The sequence below is a fragment of the Microtus pennsylvanicus genome, chromosome 1, assembly GCF_037038515.1.
Source record: "Microtus pennsylvanicus isolate mMicPen1 chromosome 1, mMicPen1.hap1, whole genome shotgun sequence".
NCBI classification, from domain to species: Eukaryota; Metazoa; Chordata; class Mammalia; order Rodentia; family Cricetidae; genus Microtus; species Microtus pennsylvanicus.
In genome coordinates, this window is record NC_134579.1 from 139,270,229 (window position 1) to 139,296,061 (window position 25,833).

The following is a 25,833-nucleotide window of genomic DNA, read 5'->3' on the forward strand; positions in this document are numbered from 1 at the left end:
AAAGATAGTACTGGGCACATGAGCCTCCTCCTTAGTCCTAATCCCTCTCCCAAAGTAAGAGTGACCACTTGGCAAGGAGCAAGCGAGGGGGGTGGGGGAGGCGGTGATAAACCCACAGGCTAGCTATAAAGGAAGACCAGGAATGCCAGGACAAAGGATTGGAGCCCAAAGGGAGGTACCATCATGAAGGATCTGTGAAGAGGGAAGCTTGAGGGGTAGGGGTAGGGGAAGAAGGATGAAGCCTAGAAGACCAACTTCTTTCACGAGGGAAATACCAACTGTGGAACCAGATTCTACCTCGGTATCTAGGCCAGAATGGGAACCTGAAACACAGCAGAGACCTATAATCCAGCCAGATCCTGGGTCAGAAACAACCCTCACAGACCATCTAGGATCAAAGATGCTGCAGGAATTTGGTACCTCACAGAAACCAACTCTCCCGCATGAGCCCACTGCCCAGCATGAAGCTGAATTCCAGGAGAAACCAAGAGTTCCACAAAAATCTGCTCTGCTCCAGAAGATCCTCAGCCCACTAGCCTCCCCTGCACCACAGCATTCACCTCCCAGCCAGAAAGTGCTCTTGGATCAACAGGAAGCCACCTCCCACTGGGGACCAGAGGCAGGAAAAATGTCTACAACTCCACAGGAATCACAACCCAGAAAAGAGCATGTGGGGATGACAGGATCTGGACCAACAGAACCACCTCTAGCTCCACATGAAGTGGAGGCTACATCTACAACCCAGGCTGGACCTGGACCCCCAAAGAAATCCCCTGCCCAAGTTTACTCTCCATCCCAAGAGAGACTTGAACAATCAGATCCTACAACCCAGCAAACACCTGAGGTCCAAGAAACCAAATCCAAACAGGGATCTGTGAGGGAATCCGGTTTTCTAACAAGACTGCATGAACTATCCATACAGCGAACGGCCCAAGAGTGGAAGACATTTTTTGACTGGATTACGGAGTCTGACACAGAGGGACATCTGAGTTCATCTTCACAGTCAAATCTTCCAGAGCCAAAGAGTGGAATGGTGATCCCAGGAATGCCACTATCCTTCAAAGAGAAACCTGACTGTGAGAAGGTGCCCGGATATGGCGGGAAATCACCACATAGGATGAAAGCCAGCCTCCAGCCTCACAAACACTTCTGGGACACAGGTGAGTCTGAACCTGGAAGACTGGAGCTTTCCAGATCCACTTATTCATGCTAAGAATTTTTTTTTCCAGTCTGGGGTTGTAGCACTCAGGATTCAACACTCCTGTGAAATAAACAGCAGCACCCCCCAGTCTATAGAGAAGGATGCTGAGGCAGAAAAATGAGGATTTGGCACAAGGGCCTGCAGTTTGGAAACAGCAAACACTGGACCAAAAATAGGGTTCCCTTCCTTTACACCAGGCTTTCCCCCTCCCCAAAAAAGATTGAGGTGAAATCAAACTGAGGTAGGAAAGAGCACTAACTAAAGAGTCTCGTAAAAGAAACCACCCTCTTACCAGCATTCATTCATATGAGCCAAAAATAAAGAAATAAAATGGTGGCGTACGAGCTGTGGGGCAGACATCAAGCTAAGCAACAGCAGCACAACGCGCAGGGTGGGCCTGACCTTTCAGAGTGGTGTAGACAAGCTCAGCATCCGGGGCCCTCACAGCCTCTGCCACCAGGAACACTCGCTCCCCGGCCAGGTGCCTCCACGGCGCTCAGTGCCACGGAATGACTGTTTGATGGCGTACAGAAGCTTGGGAGAGGGGGCTGGATAGGGCTGCCGAACTCTGTGCCAAAGTCACGGCTGAATGGAAACAGCATGGCAGGTGACTGCCCGCGGCTCCTCTGGAGCGATGACAGGTAAGTACCACAGAGCCCCGGGCAGTGGCGGGCTTTCCCCTCAGGGAGCCGGCCGCCTCCACAAAGGCCAGAGCTGTTTCTGAGGGCTGAGCAATGCTCGCCCTGCGCTCTGCGTCCCAGGGCGGGGGGGAACACTTGCTCCTGCGTTCCGGACGCCTCAGGCCAGAGCTAACCCAGAAGCGGCTGCGGAGAGCACAGGGAGCCACGAGCGCACGTGCGAGCCTTGGCCTCCTCGGTTTCCCGCCTTTTCCCGGGCACATGGGCTCTGTCAATTTCGGCTCCTTTCAGTTGGTCGACCCTGTGCCGCAAGCCGCTGGGCAGGAGCAGAACGTCCTCTTCCTCCAGTCCCCTCCATCCCTTTAAGGGAAAGGGAGAGAAACCTCGAGAAACAGAGCAATACGAACTCGTAGGGGCAGAGAATGTGTGAGAGAGAGGGGAGAAAGTCTGACCGGAAGCAGACGTTTTGCCGACAGACCAAGGCCAGCCTAGGCTCCTCCGTGGGTGCCAGGCTAACCTCAGCTACACTGTACGGACCCCAGTCAGGGAGCGGGGCAAAGGCGGGGCTTCCCTAACGGCGACCCAGCTCGGCCCCGCCCCCAGTCGGGCCCCGCCCACGCCGTAGGCGGCCCGAGGGCCTGGCACGCCCCCTGCCCGCTGGTTCTCGCCTTTCCTGGGGGCAGGTGGGCGGGCCGAGTTCATGGACAGGTGAATGGGATGGCGAGGCGCGGCTCCTGCACAGGAGACGACCGGGGTGACTGTGGGGGTGACTCTAGCGCCACTCCTCACTACTCCTGCTCTGTGGACACTTTTCGCCGCCTCCGGGGTTGCATTTTGTTGTCTTTGCTGTGGTTGGCTGCGGTTCCTTTAACCTGAGCGGATGGGTGGGCCAAGGCCCTCGGGACCACCCCTTGGAGGCGGGGCCTAGCGAGGAGCAAGCCCAGGATTGGATGGTTTGGGGGCCGGGCGGTGGTGTGTAACGAGGATTGACTTTAGTGGAGGGACTCGACTGCTGGAATTGGGCCCCGCGCCGGGACTGGGAAAGAACTGATGGAGACAGTCGTGGAATCGGGGAGCGTGGGGACCCGGGCCTCCAAGCAGGCCAAAGAAGGGTCGAAGAACCGCAGCCGCAGGAGGTGGCGAAAAGGCAAGATCAAAGGTGAGCCGGTAGCCGCTCGGAAGAAAGTCCGCAGGTCCTGCGGGGGACGGGGCGGGGAAAGGGGGGACTGGGTGGACGGACCCACTTCCACAACGGGAGGGGGGGCGGCCCGTGGACTGACCCACTGCCGTCCTGCGCGGGGGACGGAGACAATCCATTATTCGAACGGGTGATGTGAGAGTAGAACGTCCCACCCAGACGTCAGGACTACCGACTGTCCCAGTGCGGTCTTGGGAGAAGTGTCCGCAATGCGGGTCTGTCGGAATAGATAAGGTTCCTGCTCGGGTTAGTTATTCTCTGTGGGACCAAGAGCAACAGTTGCGCTCTTGGTGTTTTCGGCCTGGGAAATGGTTCGAACGTCGATTTTTCATGTCTTCTGCACTCTTAAGAGGATAATGGGGAAGAATTGTAGCCGCTTTTTCGAAAAGAGGAACAAGTATAGGCGTGTGAAAGGTAGGTGGAAGGGGTACCGGTAGCTGGAGAATATCCTCACAGTCCTTCTTCCACTCCCAGCAACACTGGGGCAAAGCTCCTGACCCTCACGACTTCCAAAAGGAGAGCTTTTACCTGGCTTTGCACCTTTATCCCTTCCTCCCGGGGAGAGGGAAGAACTATTGTCTAGCTTCCCTATGCCTAGAAGGGTAGAGAAACATTGGCAGACCAACCAAAGATGTTGCAAGGCACAGTCAGAGCAGGCAGTAAGTCCTGGTTCGGTTAGGAGTCTTGTCTATTCTGTGGCGCTGCTTATAGCCAAACATAGTGCCTGGTGAATGCCAAGCAAGTGCTCGACCATGAAGCTCCACCTGCAGTCCATGCATCTTTATCAGTCCAAGCTAGCAGTTCCTATGCAGGCAAAAACAAACAAAACAAAACCGACATGGCTCCCCAGCCCCAGTAACCCCAAATTCGTCATTTCCCCTACCTCCCTTGGTAGACAATCAGCTCTAAAGTACATATATTGGCCCAGACAGGTTGGAGCTCAAGCTGGAGCCAGAAGACAGTTTCCTGTCCCACGACAAATATACAATTTGGAACCTGTGTCTTAGAGCCCGTTTAACCAAATTGCTATGATCTGTGAAGTAATAAACAGGTTCCTTTCCCTGCTTCTTTTCAGAGCTCCAAGCAGGCGTGATGACAGCAGTACCTGACTTTCAGGGCTGTTGGAAGAGTCCAGTACGTGCACACAATAGTTGAGAGAGGTGGATGTGGGTATACTGTCCGTCTCTACTAGACATTGAGCTCCCTAACAGTAGGGTTGTGTCTGCCTTGTTTACCTAGAATGCCAGACACATGGACATTCAAATATTTATTAGATTGGTAAGTGAAGGAATGTGAGAAGCGTGACATGGGGCTATTAATAGCCAAGCTGCCCTTAGTGTCCTGTGGAGTCAGAAAGAATCTGCTTGAGTAAGGCTCCTTGCACAGGGCCCAGTCAAGCCTACTCACAAAGGCGCGCAGCTCTGAGAACTGCCTGTCACTTCCTGAGGCCCTTCCTGGTGCCAGGCCTCAGATCTGTGAATCAGATCCCACCCCTGCCCCAAGGTATCCTAACTGGCTAGAGCAGTCTTTGTTATCCATGTGATCTTGCCAGTAACTGGATGAGACTGCTGTCATTATGATCAGTCCATTTCCCAAATGACGACACAAGGGGCACTCAGCCAGCTGGGCTTCCTTGCCTGGCCAGTGAAGGCAGAGAGACACCTTCCACCTTCTCAGGGCAGGGAGTGTGGGCGCTGACAGCTGTATGCCCCAACCTTAATTCTGGATTTAAAAGGCTCTGGTCACAAAGATTTAGTCTCCAGACATTCGCTCAACAACTAGGCTTCCTGTGACTAGTAGAACAGACTCGGTAGATCTCGGGACACAGATATTAATAAGACTATTGCTGTGGCCCATACCTCTGATCCCAGTACTTGGGACTCTGAGTCAGGAGGATCACCATTAGTTCAAGGCAAGCCTAGACTATGTAGTGAGTTGCAGGCCAGTCAGGACTTCAGAGTGAGACTCAACCCCTCTCCCACCCACCGGTTTTAAAAGTCTGCTGTAAACAAGTCAGTGTGATGAATCCAGTAAAAGGGAAATCCTGGAGCTAGGACATAGCTGAGTTACTAGAGTAAAAGGGAAATCCTGGAGCTAGGACATAGCTGAGTTACTAGAGTAAAAGGGAAATCCTGGAGCTAGGACATAGCTGAGTTACTAGAGTGCTTGTCCAGCATGCACAAAGCCGCAGGGTCTGTAGGAGACCAGGACCACATCAATTAGGCCTGGTGACATGTGCGCATGATTCAGAAGTAGATTGGTGGAGGCGGGAAGATCAGAAAGAAGTTTAAGGTCATCCTTGACTGCATAGTCAGTCTGAGGCCAGCCAGGAATACATGAGAAAATGTATCCTGTCTTCAAAAAGGAAAAAACCCTGAGAAAATGACCACGGGAAGCTTTTTCAAGGAGGTGACTTCAGACTCATGGATGGGCAGTCATTAACTGCTGAACACGGGAGGCAGGGAAAGCAGAGAGCAGCATGAGCAAAAAACCTTGACTCTAGCCTGGCAGTGGTGGCAAGGAAGGCAGAGGCAGGAGGATGTCTGTGAGTTCAAAGCCAGCCTTGCCTACAGAGCCAGTTCCAGGACAGTAGGATTACACAAAGAAACCCTGCCTCAAAATCAAAACAAGCACACACAAAAACCTTAATGTTGGGAGGAGCAGCACATGACAATGCAGAGACAGCTCCTGGTTGGAGGGAGACAGGCCACAGGAACCTGGGGCAGGCAGATGGGCTATAGGTTGGGTTGGGAGGCCATGTCCAAGATTGAGACTTTATCAAGGCAGGGAAGCGTTGAAGGGCTGGAAGGAAGTGATCAGATTGATGTTTTCAAAAGACTCTCTGGATGCTTTTCAGGAAACAGACTTAAATTGGAGGCACACAGAAAGTGTCACACTCATCCAAGTGAGCATGTTACAGTGCTGGGGGTTGGGGGAGACGGGAGGTGGGCACATGCCAGGTGAGCGTGTTACAGTGCAGCAGGGGGAGGCAGGGGAGGTGGGCACATGCCAGGTGAGCGTGTTACAGTGCAGCAGGGGAGGTAGACACATGCCAAGTTCCAAGGTTCCTAAGACATAGGTGGACAGGACTGGGTGATAGCTTAGCTTAGATGGGGATAGGGTGAGGGAAACTGGCAACATAACTCCTTAAGTCTCTGTGTGAGCAAATAGTGAGTTCTGTTCTCAACACAAATAGACACCATGACTCACCCAAACATGAATACAGATTCCTTTTGTTGTTTTTATTCTTTACCTTTTTTGTTTTAGAGGCAGGGTGTCATATACATCCTAGGCTAGCTTTGAACTCACTACAATGTCCAAGATAACCTTGAACATCAGATCCTCTTATCTCTACCTCCATAGAGCTGGGATTACAAGTGTGCACCCCCACACTCAAGGCTGTATGATACTGGGGACCAAATCCAGGTTTTGTACAAAGTAGGCAAGCATTCCACCAACTGAGCTACATCCCCAACATACGGATTTATAAAAACATGAACACATCTCCATACAAACTGAGACTCCAAGACAAAAGCATACACCCACAGGCTAATAAACACGCATAGGTCATGGCACTTGCACAAACACACATACCCTTAGACATATCAAAATACATGAAAGTATATTGCCCTGGTACATCCCCAGGAACCAAAGTCCAAGCCTGTTACAGCTGACAAGTGGCTTCTCAGGGCAAAGGGCTGGAGGAGCTGGGAGCATGCTTCAGTGGCAGAACATTGGTCTAGCATGTACAAGTTTGATTCCCAGAACCAAAGGGGGAAAACATCTCCCAGGGCAAAGGGCTGGGGCCTAGTTGTCTAGGTATCCCTTCCCCTAATATCATGCCCCCCTCAGCCCTACCTTTTGCCCCATTCCTGTTATGCTCACCCATGGCCCCATTGGGTATGCCCTTACCCCAGTGCCCTCTGCCTGGGATTCTGTCCCTTCTTCCTGGCCCTAGTCAGCTCAGTCTTCAGGGAGCTACCCTGAGTGAGGCAAAGAGCATGGCCTGAAGTCACAGGGCTTGGGGATCTGGCCCTTCCCTACTGCTTCATCCAAGTCTCTTGTTCTTCCAAAAGTGTTCTTCCAAAAGTATTCCAACCCCACGGCCCCTATGTGTCGGGGTGGGAGGGCAGTCATAGCAGAGGGACTTGTGGCAGATACAAGGTACCCAGTGTGGGAGCAGATGAAGCTAGGCTTAGACAGTGGGAAATTGCCCTGGCTAAGAGCTGAACACAACAGACAAGGCCCTGAACTTGGGGTGCCTAGAAGCTCATGGGATGACAAAGCAAAGAATATGATTAAGAAGTCATGCACTGTATTAGGGTAGTGACCATCGCAGTGAGGCTGAGGAGTAAGCCCGCAGAACAACATATGCATGCACATGCAATGCCTCCTGGGCTGGGAGCACGTGCTTAGCACATGGCAGTACCTGGGTTCCACTCCCAGGAGGAAGTGGGGCAGGAAGCCCAATGAGGTACTGTTCATGAAGCAGTCCACTCACCCTGCTGGGCATACTGGCCCAGCTTCCACATGGGGAAGTCACACTTACCCAGCAACTGACCTGGACCAGTATCTGACTGTAACTGCTGCTTAGTTTGTTTATCTGGCCCCTGCTGCTCTGGTCCATTTGTCTATCTGTTTGCTGGTCCTTGGAAGGCACAGCTCTCTCCCAAGTTCCCAGCTACTGCCTTTGGCCCTCACTCTTCCCTTCACATATTTGCTTGTGAGTGCTAGGCCTTGGGGCCACACTCTCCCTTCATCAAGATGACAATCCAGGGACAGACTGAGTACTCACCCACAGCCAGAAAAATGTTGCTGAAGCCTCAGGGTCTCTCATTTGCCACAGGCTCTTTCAAAAGCCCCACACCGGTTTTTATTTGTAATTTTGTGTTCTTTCTAAATAGTCACAGTCCACTTTATGAGCTTTGCGCCTCTATAAAAATCTGTGTATATCCCAGAGGAGACAACATGAGAACAAGTGAAGGGGTGGTGTACATGCTAGGGCAGAAACGAGCCGTAGGGGGTGAGGGTGGGCTTTAGAGATGGGGAGAACAATGTAGGTACCACCTCCAGTTGAGGCCTGAGGGTGAGAAAGCTGGCTGGGCAAGGAACATGTGGAAGACCCTGGGAAAGTACCTGAGCCTTGGTTTCCCCATAAGTAACAGGGATCTGACTGTCACAGCACCGCGGGCTGTGGAAGTTAGAAGGTAAACCGAGGATTCCAGGAAGGAATACTACACAGTAGGGCCTGTGCCCCTGGCCCCTGGCTAAGTTTGGTATTGCCCTTAATCGGCTTTTGTCCTCCCAGGAGGGAGAAGCAGGACTGGCCACCTTTTTTTTCCTAACAGCTGGGGACATCTGTGCCAGGGCCAGTCTAGGGGGTGGGAACTGACGTCACTGAGCCTTTGGCTCCCTGAATCCACTTGGGGAAGAGGGAGGGCAGCTTGGCTGGGTGAGAGGGGACAGTGTGTTCAGGACCAGGACAAAGGCTGGGACTCCTGGGTTCTAGGGGAGAAGACTGGGACTGGATGAGGAAGGAGAGGCTAGGGGGCTAGGCCTGAATCAGCAAGGAGGTGCTAGGGCATGAGCTCCTGGGTCTAAGCAAGGAGGGGCTGGGTGGGGGAGGACTTCAAGGTTCTAAGGAAGACGACCCTGGCAGGAGGACTCTCCTTGAGCTGGCGTAGCAAGCAGATAGGAGGGGTTAGGAGTTGGATTCTGGACTCTGTTTACAACATGTGGTTCTCACTATCCATTCTGGATGGGAAGTGAATCAAATAGCCACACCCTGACCAAACTAGTCCCTCCCCCCAGTTTATCGCCCCAGGCTGCTACTGGCACTAGCCACAGACCTGCTGTGCCAGCTTGGGGAGCTCCAGTCCGAAGAGGCCAGGGAGGGGTGAGTGCAGGGCCAGCTGAGAGACAGAAATGGCTGCTGCCACCAGAAGCCAAGGTCTGAAAGGGAGAGGAGACACTGTCTTCTAGGGAAGCAAGGGGTTGCAAACCCAGGAGCCAGACAGGGCCCTAGGCTTCTGGAGGGAAAGAATTGCTTGGGAAGGTTATAATGTCCCCTGCTAAACAGTCAAGGGCAACTTATCCAAGATATGCTAAATAACAGGGATGCCTAAGGAGAACATGGGTTCCGGAGGAAGATCACAGAGGACCCTGAATGTGGGAAGCAGAGCGAAGCATGGAGCTGGGTTTGAGGGACAGACAGAAGTTGAGATTTGAGAGTCCTAGGAGGAGCGCTATGTATGTAAAAACTCTGAACCTAGAAATCGGAACTCTGTCATTATCTGTACAACCTCCAGCTTCTTACAGAGTCTCAACTTCTCCTCCTATAAAAGAGGGCTGACAGCAATAGAGATATGAACCAAGACACTCTGGGTCTTTGGGAATCAAACTTTAGCATGGGCTTGGCTAGTGATCAGTGTTGGCTATTTGAACTGCTGTTTCAGGCAGGAGAGTGGAACAATGTAGTCTAAGGCAGTTGGGCAAGGCTGAAAGCCAGGCGACCATCAAAAGAAGGGATGCTGAGTTTAGGAATCCACAGAGAAACAAGGAGCTGGAGTTTGGAGGGGATTCTGCAGGAAGGCTGGAGTGCGGCAGAAACGCTGAAATTACAGATGGGGCTTAGAAGGAGGGCTAGGTGTGGCCAGAAGTCCTAGGAGATGGTAATGGCCAGACTGGGGGATTAATGTTTCCTACCACTGTTAGAAGGGAAGGGCTTGTGGGCAACACCAGGAGACTGAGAAGGAAACTTGGGATGGGACTTGAACACATGGGTCTTGAGGAAAGGAACTGTTGGGCATCCAGATTTCCCAGAACAAGGACAAGTCCAAAGAGAGTAAACAGAGATAACGTTCACCCTTGAATACCTGGAAGGAAGAAGGAAGAGGGTGGGCCAGCTTCTGGGCTAGAGAGCAGCACTGGTGATCCAGGCCCTTTGGGGCTCAGGAGAGTGGACTCCTAGATCCAGGACGGAGGAGATAGAAAAGGGAGCTGCTCCATATGAAGGGAAAGTCTGAGAGCTCCAACTCCCAGCTGCTAGGCAGGAAGAGGATGAAGCCCCAGGCTTCCAGAAGACAAGGGGATAAAAATCCTAGGTGTGGGAGAGAAGATAATGGAAGGCCTCTAAATCTCCAGGAGGTTTGGGATAGACCCCTAAATCTCAGGAAGGAGGGGCTACTGTTTGGCACTCCTGGATCTAAGCAAGGATGGTCCTAGGTTTGAATACTTGGGCCTGAGAGAGCAAGGGTAACAGCAGACACTCCCATCTTCCCACAGCCTCAGCGTTCTCACACAGCATGGATCTGCGCACAATGACACAGTCACTGGTGACACTCTCAGAAGACAACATGGCCTTCTTCTCCAGCCAGGGCCCCGGAGAGACAGCTCGGCGGCTGTCCAGTGTCTTTGCAGGTGTTCGAGAACAGGCCCTGGGGCTGGAGCCAACCCTAGGCCAGCTGCTGGGTGTGGCACACCATTTTGACCTGGACACAGAGACACCAGCCAATGGATACCGAAGCTTGGTGCACACAGCTCGTTGCTGCCTAGCACACCTACTACACAAATCCCGCTATGTGGCCTCCAACCGCCGAAGTATCTTTTTCCGTGCCAGCCACAACCTAGCAGAAATGGAGGCCTACCTGGCTGCTCTTACCCAGCTCCGTGCCCTGTCCTACTATGCCCAGCGCCTGCTGGCTATCAACCGACCAGGGGTGCTCTTCTTTGAGGGTGATGAAGGACTCACTGCTGACTTCCTGCAAGAGTATGTCACGCTGCATAAAGGCTGTTTCTATGGCCGCTGCCTGGGCTTCCAGGTGAGTCCCTTGCCCCATGTCATTCCGAATTCACAGTGAAGGCAGTGGTGGCTGGAAACTGCCCTTGAAGTAGAGTCACAGTGATGAGAATTGCTGGATTCGGGGATCAGACCACAGATTGGCAGGGAGAGTTGGCAGGAGCTCGTAGCTGGACTCTGGAGGTCTCCAGCTCATGGACCACAGCTAGATGCCCCATGTATCAAAAACCTCTTCATCAGCTGGACCTGGTAACTCAGGCCTGTTACATTCCAGGTACTCAGGAAGCTGAGGCAGGAGGATTGTAAGCCCAAGGCCTAGCTGAACTTACAGAGTGAGATGAAAGCCAACCTTGATAACTTAGGGAGACCCTATCTCAAAAGTAACAGGAAGGCTGGGGCTGCAGTTTGGTAGTAGAACACTTGTCAGACATGCACGAGGCTGGGGCTGCAGTTTGGTAGTAGAACACTTGTCAGACACGCACGAGGCTGGGGCTGCAGTTTGGTAGTAGAACACTTGTCAGGCACACACGAGGCTGGGGCTGCAGTTTGGTAGTAGAACACTTGTCAGACATGCACGAGGCTGGGGCTGCAGTTTGGTAGTAGAACACTTGTCAGACATGCACGAGGCTGGGGCTGCAGTTTGGTAGTAGAACACTTGTCAGACATGCACGAGGCTGGGGCTGCAGTTTGGTAGTAGAACACTTGTCAGACATGCACGAGGCTGGGGCTGCAGTTTGGTAGTAGAACACTTGTCAGACACACACGAGGTCAGAGCTTCAACCCAGCAAAATGGAGAGTTTCATTTGCTCTTTTTCCTTCAAGTATTACAGATTGAACTTACAGCCTCGCATGTTAGGCCAGCATGCCGTTGAGCTGTATCCCTAGCCCCATCACTCTCCTGTAGCCCTTGAAGTTCATTTGAGTCTGTGACCCCTAGGAGGGTAATCAGTATTGATCTCAGAGGTCCATTCTGTGTGACTGCACCCCCTGCCATGTGCACTGGGATTCTGGACCTGATAGAAGAAGGCAGCAGCCCACAGATGCCAGACTGGCGCCTATAAAACCACATGAGTTCTAGGCATCGTTCAGGACAGGAGCAACACACCCATCAGAGTTGGTGACAAGGAGGACCTGGTTGTGGTTCAGCTCTTCCCTGACCCTAGCTGAGGGCCTTCTTCTGCCTTTTGCCCATCCCAAATCACCTCAGAGAGATGCAGCCTATCACCACATGGAAAGTGAGGCAGTCCAATACCCTCAAGAGGCTGAGGCAGGAGAATTATTTAGAGATAGAGGCTAGCCTGAGCTACATCATATGTTCTAGGCAAGCCAAGGCTACGTAGAGAAAGGCCCTGTCTCACAAACAAACAAGTAAATGATTTGGGGACTAGAAAACTGGGGAACATAGAAAACTAAAATTGGAACAGAAGCCCAAATTGGCCCTGTCCTGGGGTCATGCTAGCTCCAGGCAGCCCCAACCATCTGTATCAAAGAACCTCAGCCTTTACTCCAGGAGCCGTGTGACGCTTCAGTCCTCACTGCCCTCTTGGGGCCTCCTCTCACTTCCCTGAGAGATGAGTCCACCATTCTTTCGGCTTCCCTGTCCCTGTCTACTATTCCAGGCTTCCTGGTTCTGAGCAACCCAACAGAATTATTCCTAGGACTCTTCCCCTCTCACCAAACCAAATCCACAAATACCAATCCGGCCAGCCGAGGCAGCCATCTCCCTGTCTTCATGCCCTGGCATCCACACTGGAAAGAAAGAAATTCCAAGCTGCCTGAATCAGTGTCCCAGCTACAAAGGCCAGGAGCTCCTGTGCTCTTTGGCCTACTGGGTCCCTGGCCAGGAGCATGGCTGGGGCACCTGCCAGCTTCTGAGGACCTAGGACACAAGACTGCATCACCCTCTAAAATGTCAGCTTCCAGGAAGGCAGAGGTCCAAGATGTCAGATGCTGCTGAGTCCCTGCTCCTCCCAAAAGCCCAGCATGCTGTGCGATAGTTTTCCCGAGTTAATGGGGACTCAGCTAACTCTTTGCCTTGGCCTCCTAAGGCTGAGTGAGCTCTCCTGCTCTCACTGACTTCTTATCTGTTCCCTCTCTGCCACCTGCCGTGTGTCTCCCCCAGTCTTTCCTGACAGCCATCTATCCCTTGTCTAGGCCTCAGCTGATCTCCCCAGGTTCTCTCTACCTGTCTTGGATCATTTTCCCATTTCTGGATTTCAGTTGCCCCATGCCCAGTCCCAACTGTCTGCCTCACCCCTCTCTTCTTTTTGACCTCAGAAAGTTCCCATGTGCTCTTACTCCCCAGTTCACAGCCCTCCAAATGCTCAGAATGAAACCCAGTCCCTCAGCCTGGGCCCTAAAAGAGCCTTCTTGGCCTCTAGGAGCTCCCTTGCTCTTGTTCCCTGGCTCGCTCTGCTCCAGGCACAGCACTGTGCTCTCTGTTCCCTGCTCCCCTTCAGTATGCCTCCTTTCCCTTGCCGCCCATGTGCAGCATTGCATTGTTAGCTTCCTGAGAACAGCCCTCGCCTCATCCAGACCCTACTCGCAGCCCTGCCCAAGTAGCCTGGCCCATGGTCATCACTCCAGCCCATCCACAGCACTTTTCTCCATATTATTAGTTCGTTTAGACATTACCCTGCACATGTTTTTATTTCTTCATCATCTCCTTTCCCTTTGAGGATGCCAGGTTCGTGAAAGGGCCCAGGGTGATGCCCACAGCACACCGTACGAGCTCATTAAAAGCTGACTAAATGTATGTGCCTACTCCTCTCTCTGTCCCATCTTGTGTCCCGTCCTCATCCATCTCCTGGGTGGTTGGGTGACAGAGGCATCCCTTCACAGTTCACACCTGCCATCCGGCCGTTCCTGCAGACCCTCTCCATCGGACTGGTGTCCTTCGGGGAACACTACAAACGCAACGAGACAGGCCTCAGTGAGTGGTGGCTGAGCCCTATCCACATCCTCTCCTGTCCCCCTTTCCTAACCCAAACCAGCAGCCTGATCTCTGCCAGGACTCCTTGACACCCTTCCTGACCCCCAGGTGTGACTGCCAGTTCCCTCTTCACCGGTGGCCGATTCGCCATAGACCCAGAATTGCGTGGGGCTGAGTTTGAACGGATCATTCAGAACCTGGACGTGCACTTCTGGAAAGCCTTCTGGAACATCACTGAGATCGAGGTGTTGTCGGTGAGCTCGGAGGAAGGGGAGAGCTCCCCAGCATGCTCACAGATGGAGATTCTGAGTCCCAGACATCCAGCAACGCCACAACCAGTCACTACAGGGCCACTGCCCAAGGATAGCGCATATGGGGAAAGACTGGGTTGGGAAGAAGAATGTGGTATGTGCCCCTGCTACCCCCTTAATCCTTCCTTAGCATCCCTTCTGTTTCCTCCCCAGTCCCTAGCTAACATGGCATCAACCACTGTGAGGGTAAGCCGCCTGCTCAGCCTACCACCCGAGGCCTTTGAGATGCCACTAACCTCTGACCCCAAGCTCACAGTTACCATCTCACCTCCCTTGGCACACACAGGCCCAGGGCCTGTGCTAGCCAGACTCATCTCCTATGATCTGCGTGAAGGACAGGTAAGCCCCAGAGAATGGCAGCGCCAGCCCAGCACCCTGAAGCCCCAAGCCTACCCCCAGAGGGGACAGGGTCCTGACAGACCACCCTCTGTCCTCACCACCAGGACAGCAAGGCGCTCAACAGCCTGGTGAAATCTGAGGGCCCACGCCTGGAACTGCGCCCACGACCCCAGCAGGCACCCCGCTCACGGGCGCTAGTAATCCACATCCATGGTGGCGGCTTTGTGGCACAGACCTCCAAGTCACATGAGCCCTACCTCAAGACCTGGGCCCAGGAGCTAGGAGTTCCCATCATCTCCATCGACTACTCCCTGGCCCCTGAGGCCCCCTTCCCTAGAGCGCTGGAGGAGTGTTTTTTTGCCTACTGCTGGGCTGTCAAGCACTGTGACCTGCTCGGTGAGACCCAGGTCCCTACTTTCACAGATCCACCACCACCACTACTGTCCTTGCCCTGGCCTGGCCTGCAAAGGCACTAAGTCCCTAGGTTCTCAAGCCCCAGCCTCACCTCTCCCCAGCCTACCTTCTCTCTTCTGCCTCTTTCCTGCTGTGGGATAACCCCATTGCTGCCCATCTTCCATCTTGGCCATGTCATCTCTGCCTCCTTCCTTATTCCAGCCTTCACTTCTGGTCTGTCCTCTCCCTTCTCTCCTTTCCTCCCCAGCTGCCCACCTCCTGATCTCCTGCACTGGCAGCCTGCTGGCTCGCATGCCCACCTATTTCCAGGTCCTCACACCTCCCTTTTGGATGCCAACATCTCAGGAAGACACCAAGGCACAGAGCAGGGCAGGGCTGTACCCAGCCTGAAACCTGACTTTTCGTTTCCCAACTTCTGATGTCCCTATCTTGGGAAAACTACTCTGAGCTCCCCTTTCCCACTACCTGCCCTTGCTGCTGCCCCCCAGACTCTCCAGCCCAGCCCTTTGTCTCTGTCCTCTGACCACTGGACTAATACATGGGGTCCAAATCCATGCCTCTTCTTGTCAGAACTGAACAGTGTTCTGCTTGATATTAATAATTGCTTACCCCCACCTGAGAGCCCAGTTCTCCTAGGTCTTGCCAGGCTATGACTGGACTCTTCTTCCCACAACTAGGGTCAACAGGAGAGCGGATATGCCTTGCAGGGGATAGTGCAGGCGGGAACCTCTGCATTACTGTGTCCCTTCGAGCAGCAGCCTACGGAGTGAGGGTGCCAGATGGCATCATGGCAGCCTACCCAGTCACCACCCTGCAGCCCTCTATCTCTCCCTCTCGTCTTCTGAGCCTCATGGACCCACTTCTACCATTGAGTGTACTCTCTAAGTGTGTCAGTGCCTATTCAGGTAAGGCCCATGCCCTCAGCATGGCAGTTGGGTGCCTGAATGCCTTAGAAATCCCAAGTTATGGGTGTTAGAACTGCACCTAAAGAGAGACCAACTCAGCCTCCCACATGCATTCTTCAGGGACAGAGACAGAGGACCACTCTGACTCAGACCAGAAGGCACTGGGCGTGATGGGGCTGGTACAGAGAGACACATCCCTATTCTTCAGAGACCTCCGCCTGGGTGCCTCCTCGTGGCTCAACTCCTTCCTGGAGCTAAGCGGACGCAAGCCCCAAAAGGCCTCAGCTCCCACAGCAGGTGAGTTGGAACTTGTTCAAAGGCACTTAACCAGGACAGCCTATACAGACACCTTGACATAGCATAAGCCCCTGGACACATGAGGCTACAGATGCCTTTCCCAGCTGATGCTATCCTTGGCCCTACAACAAGCCAAGCCCTCCATTTTCCCCCAGCAGATGCCGTCCTGGGAAATTCCAAGACTTACTGGGATCTCACAATTCCAAAGGGGGGGGGGAGACCTCTGTCACGGCCAGATTTAGTGGTGCACACCTTTAATCCCAGCACTTGGAAAGCAGAAACAAGATCTGAGTTTGAGACCAGCCTGGTTTACATAGCACGTTCCCATTCTAGGCTAGACAAATCCATAGAGGGATATCCCAACTCAACAGCAACAATAAAATCAGTCTTCAGGGCACTGTGGAAATGGTTCAGGAGGTGTGCAGTATGAAAACCTGAATTTGGATCCCAAAACCCATATAATAGGCAGGTGTGGTGGTACACACCATAACCTCAGCACCAGGTGGACAGAGTCAGGTGAATCCCTGGGACTTGCTGGAATGCAAGTCTGGGCAAAAGCAGTGAGCTCTGGGGTCACTGAAAGAACCTGACTCAAAAAACAAGGTGGAGACTGGTGACATGGCTAAATGTCTGCTGCCAAGCCTGACCTGCGGTCAGTCCCCAGGACTCACATAATGGAAAGAAAGCAAGGACCTGTTCCTATAAGTCCTCCTTTTACCGCCACACACGCACACCCACACACAAACAAAAATGTAATAAAAGTTAAAAACAAACCCAAGGTGGGTGGTGCATGAAGACCAACACCTGGCACACTCGCACACACACAAAGGAGATTATGTAGTTCACGTGTGTTTTACTTTAAGGTTCTAATTTTAGAATCTTCAGATAAATGCAGACACAGACACACAAGTTAAAAGGGAACTGAATTTGCGACAAGGGACCATTGAGCCCTGGAGGTGAGGTTCTCTGTAGGAGAAAGGTCCCCAAAAGATGACCCTGGATGACACCTACCCAGCTTCCTATCCGTCCTCACTGACTGCTGAGTTTGTGTACAGATATCAGCATCTATAACCCTTAGTTTATCCTCTGTGAAATGGATATGAGTGCCTGCCTTGTTGGGTCATAGTGAGGACTACTACACCCATTGTGTCAAATGCCAGCACAGTGCCTGGCACAGAAGTACTCTCAGAAGGCACTGGAGTCCTGTGTCCTATACCTCCAATGTTGTCCCAGTGACTCTAGGTCACACAGAACCTAAGTAATTATCTTACATTGGTCTGCACTTTGCCCTCATAGATTGATAAAGGCAAGTTGTAGAAACTGAAAGGTAGGACCATGAATGAGTAATACCGCACCCCTGAGGCAGAAGGATTCTATTTTGGTCAAGCTGGAGCTACAGAGTAGCCCTAAAACAGTGAAGAGCCAATTAAATTGACAGACTGGAGGCCCAGTGCCTCCAGCATATCCATGCCATGTGGGCTAGACATCATCGGGGCACTCGCTTGCCTGTCCGCTCAGTGGACAGGAATAAAACGGAGACAATGAAGGACATTTTGGAGAGCAGATTTGTGTGGCTATAAATGCAAGCTCTCTGGGAGAGTAACACACCCCACAGACTGTAGCTGCCTGTGAGCAGAAGTCCCTGTCCAGCTGTGTGAGCTCATGCATACCCCTTGGTCAAGTGGTCATGAAAGGCTGGCTGAGCCTCCTCCTGGAGAGCCCAGAGGTAGCTACAGTGGGGCTGCTTGGCAGTCATGTAAATACCAGCTCTGCAGTGTAGCAGCTGCCTAGAAGCCACCTGTGAGGGGCTGGAAGCTGGCATGTGTAAGACTGTGGACTCTATCCCCAACAGCGCAAACACAAAACAAATCTGATACATCATAATCCCTCCAGAGGAAATGACAGTTAATCCTGTCTATCCCTCTGAGTTCTTAGATTCTTACAATTTATGAGCTAAGGACTATATATCATTGATACAGAGGGAAAGATGGACGCTCCCAGCAGCCAACTGATTTGCACTTCCCAATCTTTATTCATGCACAACCTGCCCTACAATATAGCCCCACCTCCCAGACTACCAGCCATCCAAATGCAATCCTGGACACAGAAACATTCCAACCCAACCCAACCCTTGGGTCTGGAAAGGGGTTATGTCCTGGACCTGCCTGGATAGTGACCTACTGTGCTGCCATCTGCACACCCTGCTCACAGCCAGGCTTATCTTCTGGCCTAAGGCAACCTGCTTTTGCCCTTCCTATAGAGGCTGTGCGTCCCCAGGAGTCAATGCGCAGGAGTGTGTCTGAGGCAGCTCTGGCCCAGCCAGAGGGCTTGCTGAACACTGATAGCCTGAAAACTCTGACGATAACGGACTTGAGCTTTAAGGGCAATTCAGAGACGTCAGACACCCCCGAGATGTCACTGTCAATGGAGACACTTGGCCCCTCCACACCCTCCGATGTCAACTTTTTTCTGCGACCTGAGAATTCCCAGGAAGAGGCTGAAGCCAAAGATGATATGGGCACCATGGACAGAGGCCCCCGCGTGCGCGCTGCGTTCCCTGAGGGTTTCCGCCCCAGACGCTCAAGCCAGGGTATCCTCCGCATGCCCCTCTACTCGTCACCCATCGTCAAGAACCCCTTCATGTCTCCTCTGCTGGCCCCTGACAGCATGCTGAAGACCCTGCCTCCTGTGCACATGGTGGTGAGAGCACGGGGGGGGGGGGGGTGCTGCTGGAGGACGGTGGGTCGGGGCATGGGCGCCCTGGGAAAACAGCTGCAAGTGCCGCGTAGCTAGTTAGCCAGTCCAGGTAGTCTGCTGTCTTGCACTGTTATTGGGCAGGAGGCTTGGGCGGGTGGAAACAATAGGGGCCGGTCTGGGTAAAGATTCAGTTAACCTCATTTCCTCTTCTTTCCCACGCCTCCACCTGTTCCTTCCGCCCACTCTCTCCCCGACTCCTCTTTTTCTCCGTCTCTGTCCACCTCTACATCCATGTCCACGTGCTTTCCCCTCCCTCCTACCCTGACCGCCACTCTCTCCAGGCGTGCGCTTTGGACCCTATGCTGGACGACTCTGTCATGTTCGCGCGGCGACTGCGCGATCTGGGCCAGCCCGTGACGCTGAATGTGGTAGAGGACCTGCCGCATGGCTTCCTGAGCCTCGCGGCGCTGTGCCGCGAGACCCGGCAGGCCGCGGAGCTGTGCGTGCAGCGCATACGGCTCGTCCTCACCCCGCCATCCACACCGCTGATCTGAGCCGGAGCTGGGGACGGCGGGGGGGGGGGGGGGGGCGGCACTAAAAGACCTCTTGCTCCTATCTGTGCGGGCCTCCGTGATGAGTGCACTCCCGGACCGGCTCTAGGTCCATCCGGCCCCTCGGTCGGACTGGGCGGGAAGGGGTGGGCTGTGCCTTATAATTTGGGACCGTAAGTGGGGCGGGGCAGGAATCGAAAGCAGAGCCTGGGGGAGGGGGATACACACACACCTGTCACCGAGACAGCTGGACCTTCAATTCACTCCACCACTGCCTTCTACTGCTGCTGTGACCGGCCTCGGCTAGTCGGTTTTGTCTTTTGTAAATAAAAGTTATTTAATTAGTTAGGCATTTTTTTAAAAACGGGAAATGTGTTTGGCCAACAGGTGGCAGCACTGGGTTCAAGCAGCTGAGAAAGGGGAAACTAGAATATGTGGAACCCTACGCTAACTTTGCTCACAACCAAAACCACCTAAGATGCCTGGGATCATCCTTAAAGCCTCGGAGGCCTAGCCCCTGGTAGGCTCTGGGTATAGCGAGACAATTTAAACGCAAGGCTTGCCCCCGGGGCTACTGATCCAAGGTTCAGAGAGTCTGCAATGGTGGTTAGCAGTTTCACAGAAGAGATGGCCTTGACCTTAAGAGAGCACGGGGTTGGAGAGCTGGCTCAGCGGTTAAGAGCACTAAATGCTCTTCCAGAGGACCCACGTTCAATTCATGGCACCCATATGGGAGTTGATAAATGTAATCCAATCCCAGAACCTCCAAAGGCACCAGGTATGAATATGGTACACAGACATCATGCAGGAAATAAATAAATAAACCATGTAATAAAAAAAAGGAACACAAACTTGCTAGGCAGAGAACCATGACAGTAAGTAGTGACCAAGGCTTCTTCCATACCAGAACACCTTATATAAAGCGGGGGACTGGTCTGAGGGGCCTGAATTGTAATCTGAGCTACAGATGTAGTGGCAGCTAGATCCTCATGAGGGTCAGAACACTGAAGAGCATGCTAAGGCATTGGGGATGGACTGGAACCCTGGAGGCAAAGGAGAAGAGGCTTGAGGACAAGCTAAGGCAGGGTCTGGGCTGGCACAGAAGCCATGAGGGTAGGGAGCATCCCAGAGCCAGCAGTGAGGTTGCAAAAAGCAAAACTGTTAAGGTAGGGATTGGATTATAACAGCAAAGATGCAAGCATGACATGAGGTCTTAGCCATGAAGCAAAGGGGCAATGAGGCAAGCCTGCTGCCTGGGAGGAGGCTCAAATGCCTGTGAAGAGACTGAGGTGGGGGATGCTCAAGGATCATCCCATGAGACACTTTAAGGGAACATCCGGGAGACTGAAGAGGGGTATGGGGGCTCACTTAGCTGGAACCAAAAAACTAGGATCACTCTAGAATAGGCAAAATGGGATTGAAGGAGGGCCAGGACAGACAGAGTCCTTAAGCTCATGGCCCACAATAAAGGGTCATGAGAGGCCCTGTTGGAATGGTGTGAGGATTAGCTGGAGAGGAAGTGAGGCAGGAGAGAGGAGGCTGGTAGGAAGTTTCCAATAGGAGGGAGTGGTCCGTGACAGATTGCAATGCTATCCTGGAGCCTCCCCCATGAACGAGTATGTGATGTCGCAGACCTTGTCCGGAGTCATGGGAGGTTGGCACCCAAATGTGGTGGGTTGAGGAGGGAGAGGAAGATAAGGGACTGAGTCAGCAAGCACCACACGCCTGCAAACGTTAAAGGGATGGGCTAGTGATTGACAGGATCTTGATGGGGTGGGAAGCAGAAAAGATGGAACGAGTTTTAATCATGTCAGAAAGGGAGAGACAGATTTAAGTACAATTGGCTTCTTAAAGGAGAGGGTAGCAGGGGACCCCCTACCTCAGGGGCCCTATTTGCCCAGGTAACTTCTGAATCAAAACCTGACGTGGGGCCAGGCAGTGGCAGCACACTCCTTTAATCCCAGCAGTTTGGAGGTAGAGTCAGGTAGATCTCTATGAGTTCGAGACCAGCCTGTCCTAAAGAACAAGTTCCAGGATAGCCAGGGCTACACAGAGAAACCCTGTCTCAGAAAAAAACAAAAACCTGACGTGGAAAGCCAGGTATGGTGGCTCATACTTGGAGCCTCGGTGCGTGGAGGCTGAAGCAGGACTACCAACCGTTTGAGGCTCCTCTGGGCTACAATGAATAGTGAGGTCATTATGTAACCCAGGATGGCCCCAAATTGTGTCCCAGAATAAGACCCTGAAAAACAACAACAAAACCTTCAACCTAGAATTCCCAAAAGGATTTATATCCAGACATTGAACACACCTTCATTCTCCTAGCTCATTAAGTATAGTTCCCTGAGATGAACGACAGCCCTGGATCTCATCCTAAAGACCCCCATGTCCCCACAGTCCACCCACCACACCTTCTGCCTCTACCTCCTATCTTATCCCTGCAGCCCCTACCCAAATCCAGGCTCCATCTTCTCCCTAGGCACTGAAGAGCTCCACCTTGTGGTGTACTGGAGGAAACTCCAATCTCACACCTCGAGCTCCAGTCCCTGCTCTACCGTAGCCCATGCCTGGTACTAACACAGTCAATGGTTCGCCCACTTCACACAGGAGAGGGGGGGGGAGAAGGGGAGGGGAGGGGAGGAGAGGGGAGGAGAGGGGAGGAGAGGAGAGGAGAGGAGAGGAGAGGAGAGGAGAGGAGAGGAGAGGAGAGGAGAGGAGAGGAGAGGAGAGGAGAGGAGAGGGAGAGAGGAGAAAGATATTCACACTCACTGTGGCTGTTATGGGTACAGCAGGAGTCTTCGATTTGGGTACCTAAACATGGTCATGCACGGTCAGGCCTCACTGCCTCTGTGTCTGAAACCCTCTCGCAACCTCTGCTGCCACCTAGTGCTCTTCCAAGAACCAGCACCAGCGGCCCCTTCTCTGGAAATTTTTTCCTGACCATGTCAACCCCCCAAGAGATTCCTGTGCCTCCCCAGCCCTTCATGCCTTTTACCATCAATGTCTGTCCTCCCCTCCAATCCAAGCTTCCTTGAGGGCAGGGCCCAGGTCTTATTCACCTTGATCAACACAGTCTCCGGCATCAGGCCTAGCACACCTGAAGTCTAGGAAATGCTTGTTTAAGTAATGAGTGGGTGAGTGAGCGAGCACTGAGTGAGTGGGTGGCTCAAGAGAACCGTGAGTAAAGTCGTGACAGCAGGAAGTGATGAACGGAGGGATCCGCAGGACAGGCAAGGAAGATAGAATCGATGGGTACATTTCTGAGGTTGCACATCCCTGAACTCAGTTTCTTCTACGGCGTCCTCCCTCCTCTCCTCTGCCGCAAGTCAAGTCCAGAACCCCGGTAGTGGGCCTTCTGGAAAGGACTTACTGAACCAGAAGAGCTGGTTTGCTTGGGAACCCCTTGGGCCTGTAGCCGAACCGACCCAACCCGACCCCTACCAGGTAGATTCCCTGTCTATTGACCGAAACTAGCGGAGAATGACGTCTTTTAGAGCCTATTCCTGTCTGACAAGGGCTGAAGCCCATTCAGGAACATAGGGTGCGTCAGATCTCCTCTGGAGAGAGCTCAGACTGCTGAGGGCGTGGTTGAAATGGCCAAGAATAGGGTTTATGGCCTCTGGTACCTGGGTGTTTCTAGGCGGTCTATTTCTTTTCTTCTTCCTCTCCCTCTTCTTTTTCCCAGTACTGGGGATTGAACCCAGGGCTTTCCGTAGGTTAAACAAGGTCTCTACTACTGGGCACTGAGCCTCAATCCTTCTTCATTTTGAGACAATGTCCCGTTAAGTTGCGCAGACTGGCCTTGAACTCCCTATATTACCCAGAGTGGGCTCTGGTATTTGCCTCAGCCTCCAGAGCGTTTAGGATTACAGACCTGCATCATACCCAGCAGCCCGTGGGTTTTGGTGAAAGAAGCCACAGTCACTGATCCTAAAGGAGCAAGGGCACTTAGGACCCCAGAGGGGAAAAATTAGTGGTCAAGATTCTTGTGTCTGAGGGTCCAAAGAATCAGGAACTTAAAAGATTGGGGTCCAGGAATTTGAACTCTGGGATCCTATGAGTCACTCTGGTTCACCTGTCCTGGATGACAGATCTGGGGTTCAGGATTTTATGAGGCTATTTGTGGGGTTGGGGCCATGCCTCACCCCCAGGCAAGATTTTTGAGTCCTGAGGTGGAGTGCCTGCTAGAGGGGAGGTGGGAGGCGGTCTCTGGCCTGGGTGTCCTTGGTACCTGCGTCCCTACCAAGAAAGCCAGGGGCAGAGCTTTCAGCAAAAGGAACCCGGAATGGGAGGAGACTTGAGGATAACACAGAGACAAGGAAAAAGGAAAACAAACAAAGATACCGAAGGAGAGATAAAAATAATAAAACAATAATAACAGTTCTCTTGTCCTGAGTTTACAGTGGCCTGGGCTCTGTACCAAAGCATTTTCACACAATTATTCCGTGTTTTCCTCACAGTCCTAAGCAATTGGAGGTCATTAGCATTGTCATTATTATTATTATCCCTGTTTTACAAGTGAGAAAATTGAAGTCCAGTACAGGACAATCAAGATAGAGATATAAGGAGGGAAAAGATACAGATGTAAAGAGAACACACACAGATGAAAACAAGATTAACAGATAAAGCAGTCAAGAATAAAAAGAGAAAAATACCTACAGTAAACAAAAGGAGCTGGACCTCCAGCACGTGGTGGCAACACATTGCAGGAGACTAGGACTCAAGGGAGGTAGGGCCAAAAGATGAGAACTTCCGGGCATTTTTCTTCCCTGACTCTGTGCCTTCAGCCTTATCCAAGCCTTCGTGCTATGGGGTGCTGAGCCAAGTTGGGGTCAAAAACAGTGATTAAGAAAAAGCAAATATGTCATTATACCAGCAAGAGATGATAAGAAAATGATTCAGGGGGGTATCCCAGTCTAGGAGTGACCTCTGCGTCACACACAGCCTCTGCTCTTTAATTTGGATAGATCATGCTTCAGGGAGGACTGGGGACAGGCCCGCCCTCTCCCAATCTCTCTCCATCACTTGGAACTGCTGCTGTAACACTTCATGAACACAGGTGGGTCTCCCTGGGGGCAGGAAGTCCTGATGGACTTCCCTCCAGGCCTTGAACACTTGTACCTTAGAGACCTCAACACATGTCAGAGGCTCCATAAATGATGGATGGATGGATGGATGGATGGATGGATGGATGGATGGATGGATGGATGGGTGGATGGATGGATGGATGGATGGATGGATGGATGGGTGGATGGATGGGTGGATGGATGGATGGATGGGTGATATCCACATCTCTCCAAGAAGCTCTTCCCCACACTGCCATTACCCTCCGTGTTGCTGTCACAGAGTCTCCCTGGCCCACACCATCTCCTCTATCCCTTCCCTTTCTCCTGTATCTCTTCCACAAGCCACTGAGTCAAGCAGCCTCAGTAAACAGAAGCTGAAGCCCATTTGGAGAACTCTCAGCTTCCCAAAATCCCCAGGGACTGAAAGAAGTGTTCTCAAGACTCCCACTTCAGGCACACTCCCAGCACCTCAGTCAGAGATGCAAGATCATACCAAATGTGAGCCCTCCCAATAGAAGTCAGGTGTGAGCTTACGATGTCGGCACCCACAAAACACACATCACATCCTACGAGCATAAACAAGAAACAACCACAGAGTCACCTGCACTGACGGATATCCTCCTAACACAGGCAAGACAGACGCCCCAGCGGTACAATTACATGATCAGCGACTGATAAACCCGCTGGCTGGAAGGAGCATGAGCAAGAGACTTGGTTTTGTTCCTTGTATCCAGAGCAACAGGCTGAACACATAAGCATCACGGTCATTACCATAGCACGGTGTTTCCTGCGTGGTTCCATAGACAGTGTCAAGCCTTTCACACTGAACACGTTGCTCGGACCCCTCAACAATGCTATCTGACACAGTCGCGCTCACAGATGGGAAAACTGAGGTCAGAGAAGTTTGACAAACGTGCCCCAAGTTTTCGTAGCCAGCGGCAATGGTGGGGGAGGGGCAGACTGACGACCTGAATTTGATCCCTGGGACCCACAAGGCAAAAGGAAAGAATACGTTGTCCTCTGACCTCTAACCTGTGCCGTGGCAGGTACAAACAAATAAATAAATGTAATAAAATAAAGCAATTGGAATTAAAAACCCAGGTTTCTCAGCTCAAGAATCTATCACCTAAGGTTATGCATCAATCAATAAAGATAAATAAAACTGGGCACACTGGTACATGGCTGTGATCCCAGCACTGAGGCAATATGGTTAAAGTTCAAGATGAGCCTGGGCTGCAGAGCAAACTCTAGATCCCCCAAGGCTATAGGATTGTTTGTTGTATGACTTTCCTGGGGAGAGGCAAGAAAAATACCCATTTGCTCCCCAATAGATAGGGCGCAGGCGGACCAAAGAAAGATTCTATCAGGAACAACTTGGCAAAAATAGATAAATTTATTGGGGTTATTTAAAGCCCATGGGTGACTTGGGAAGCTGCACAAAGGAAAGTCCCACCCTTCTTCAATGCTTGTTTTTACATGTTAGTAC

At 52.3% G+C, this 25,833-nt stretch overlaps 1 protein-coding gene and 1 long non-coding RNA gene across 6 annotated transcripts in view; one reads left to right on the top strand and one right to left on the bottom strand.

The window, feature by feature from the left end:
* Positions 1-2,357, bottom strand: part of LOC142858801 (uncharacterized) — an 89,605-nt gene extending 87,248 nt beyond the window's left edge. Inside the window, exon 1 of the long non-coding RNA XR_012912087.1 lies at positions 1,604-2,357. This is a non-coding gene — a long non-coding RNA (uncharacterized LOC142858801). The remainder of the gene's footprint in view (positions 1-1,603) is intronic.
* Lipe (lipase E, hormone sensitive type) lies at positions 236-19,625 on the top strand. 5 transcript variants are annotated; one of them, XM_075988421.1, is made up of 10 exons: positions 236-1,160; positions 10,322-10,857; positions 13,677-13,767; positions 13,876-14,021; positions 14,232-14,417; positions 14,522-14,813; positions 15,509-15,736; positions 15,857-16,033; positions 18,294-18,733; positions 19,072-19,625. In XM_075988421.1, exons 1-10 carry the CDS (start codon positions 236-238, stop codon positions 19,282-19,284), a joined length of 3,234 nt encoding a protein of 1,077 aa, XP_075844536.1. In that variant the 3' UTR covers positions 19,285-19,625. The 5 variants fall into 5 exon arrangements, with proteins under 5 accessions (XP_075844536.1, XP_075844547.1, XP_075844556.1 ...); XM_075988432.1 differs by lacking the exon at positions 236-1,160 and adding an exon at positions 2,511-2,998; XM_075988441.1 differs by lacking the exon at positions 236-1,160 and adding an exon at positions 3,135-3,451.
* The last annotated feature ends 6,208 nt before the right edge of the window (positions 19,626-25,833 follow it).

Bases quoted from the DNA above. Each gene is read 5' to 3' on its own strand.
- Lipe (XM_075988421.1), top strand. From the start codon at position 236: ATGAAGCCTAGAAGACCAACTTCTTTCACGAGGGAAATACCAACTGTG. The intron at 14,418-14,521 runs GTAAGCCCCAGA...CCTCACCACCAG, and splicing joins ATGATCTGCGTGAAGGACAG to GACAGCAAGGCGCTCAACAG. The intron at 16,034-18,293 runs GTGAGTTGGAAC...CCCTTCCTATAG, and splicing joins GGCCTCAGCTCCCACAGCAG to AGGCTGTGCGTCCCCAGGAG.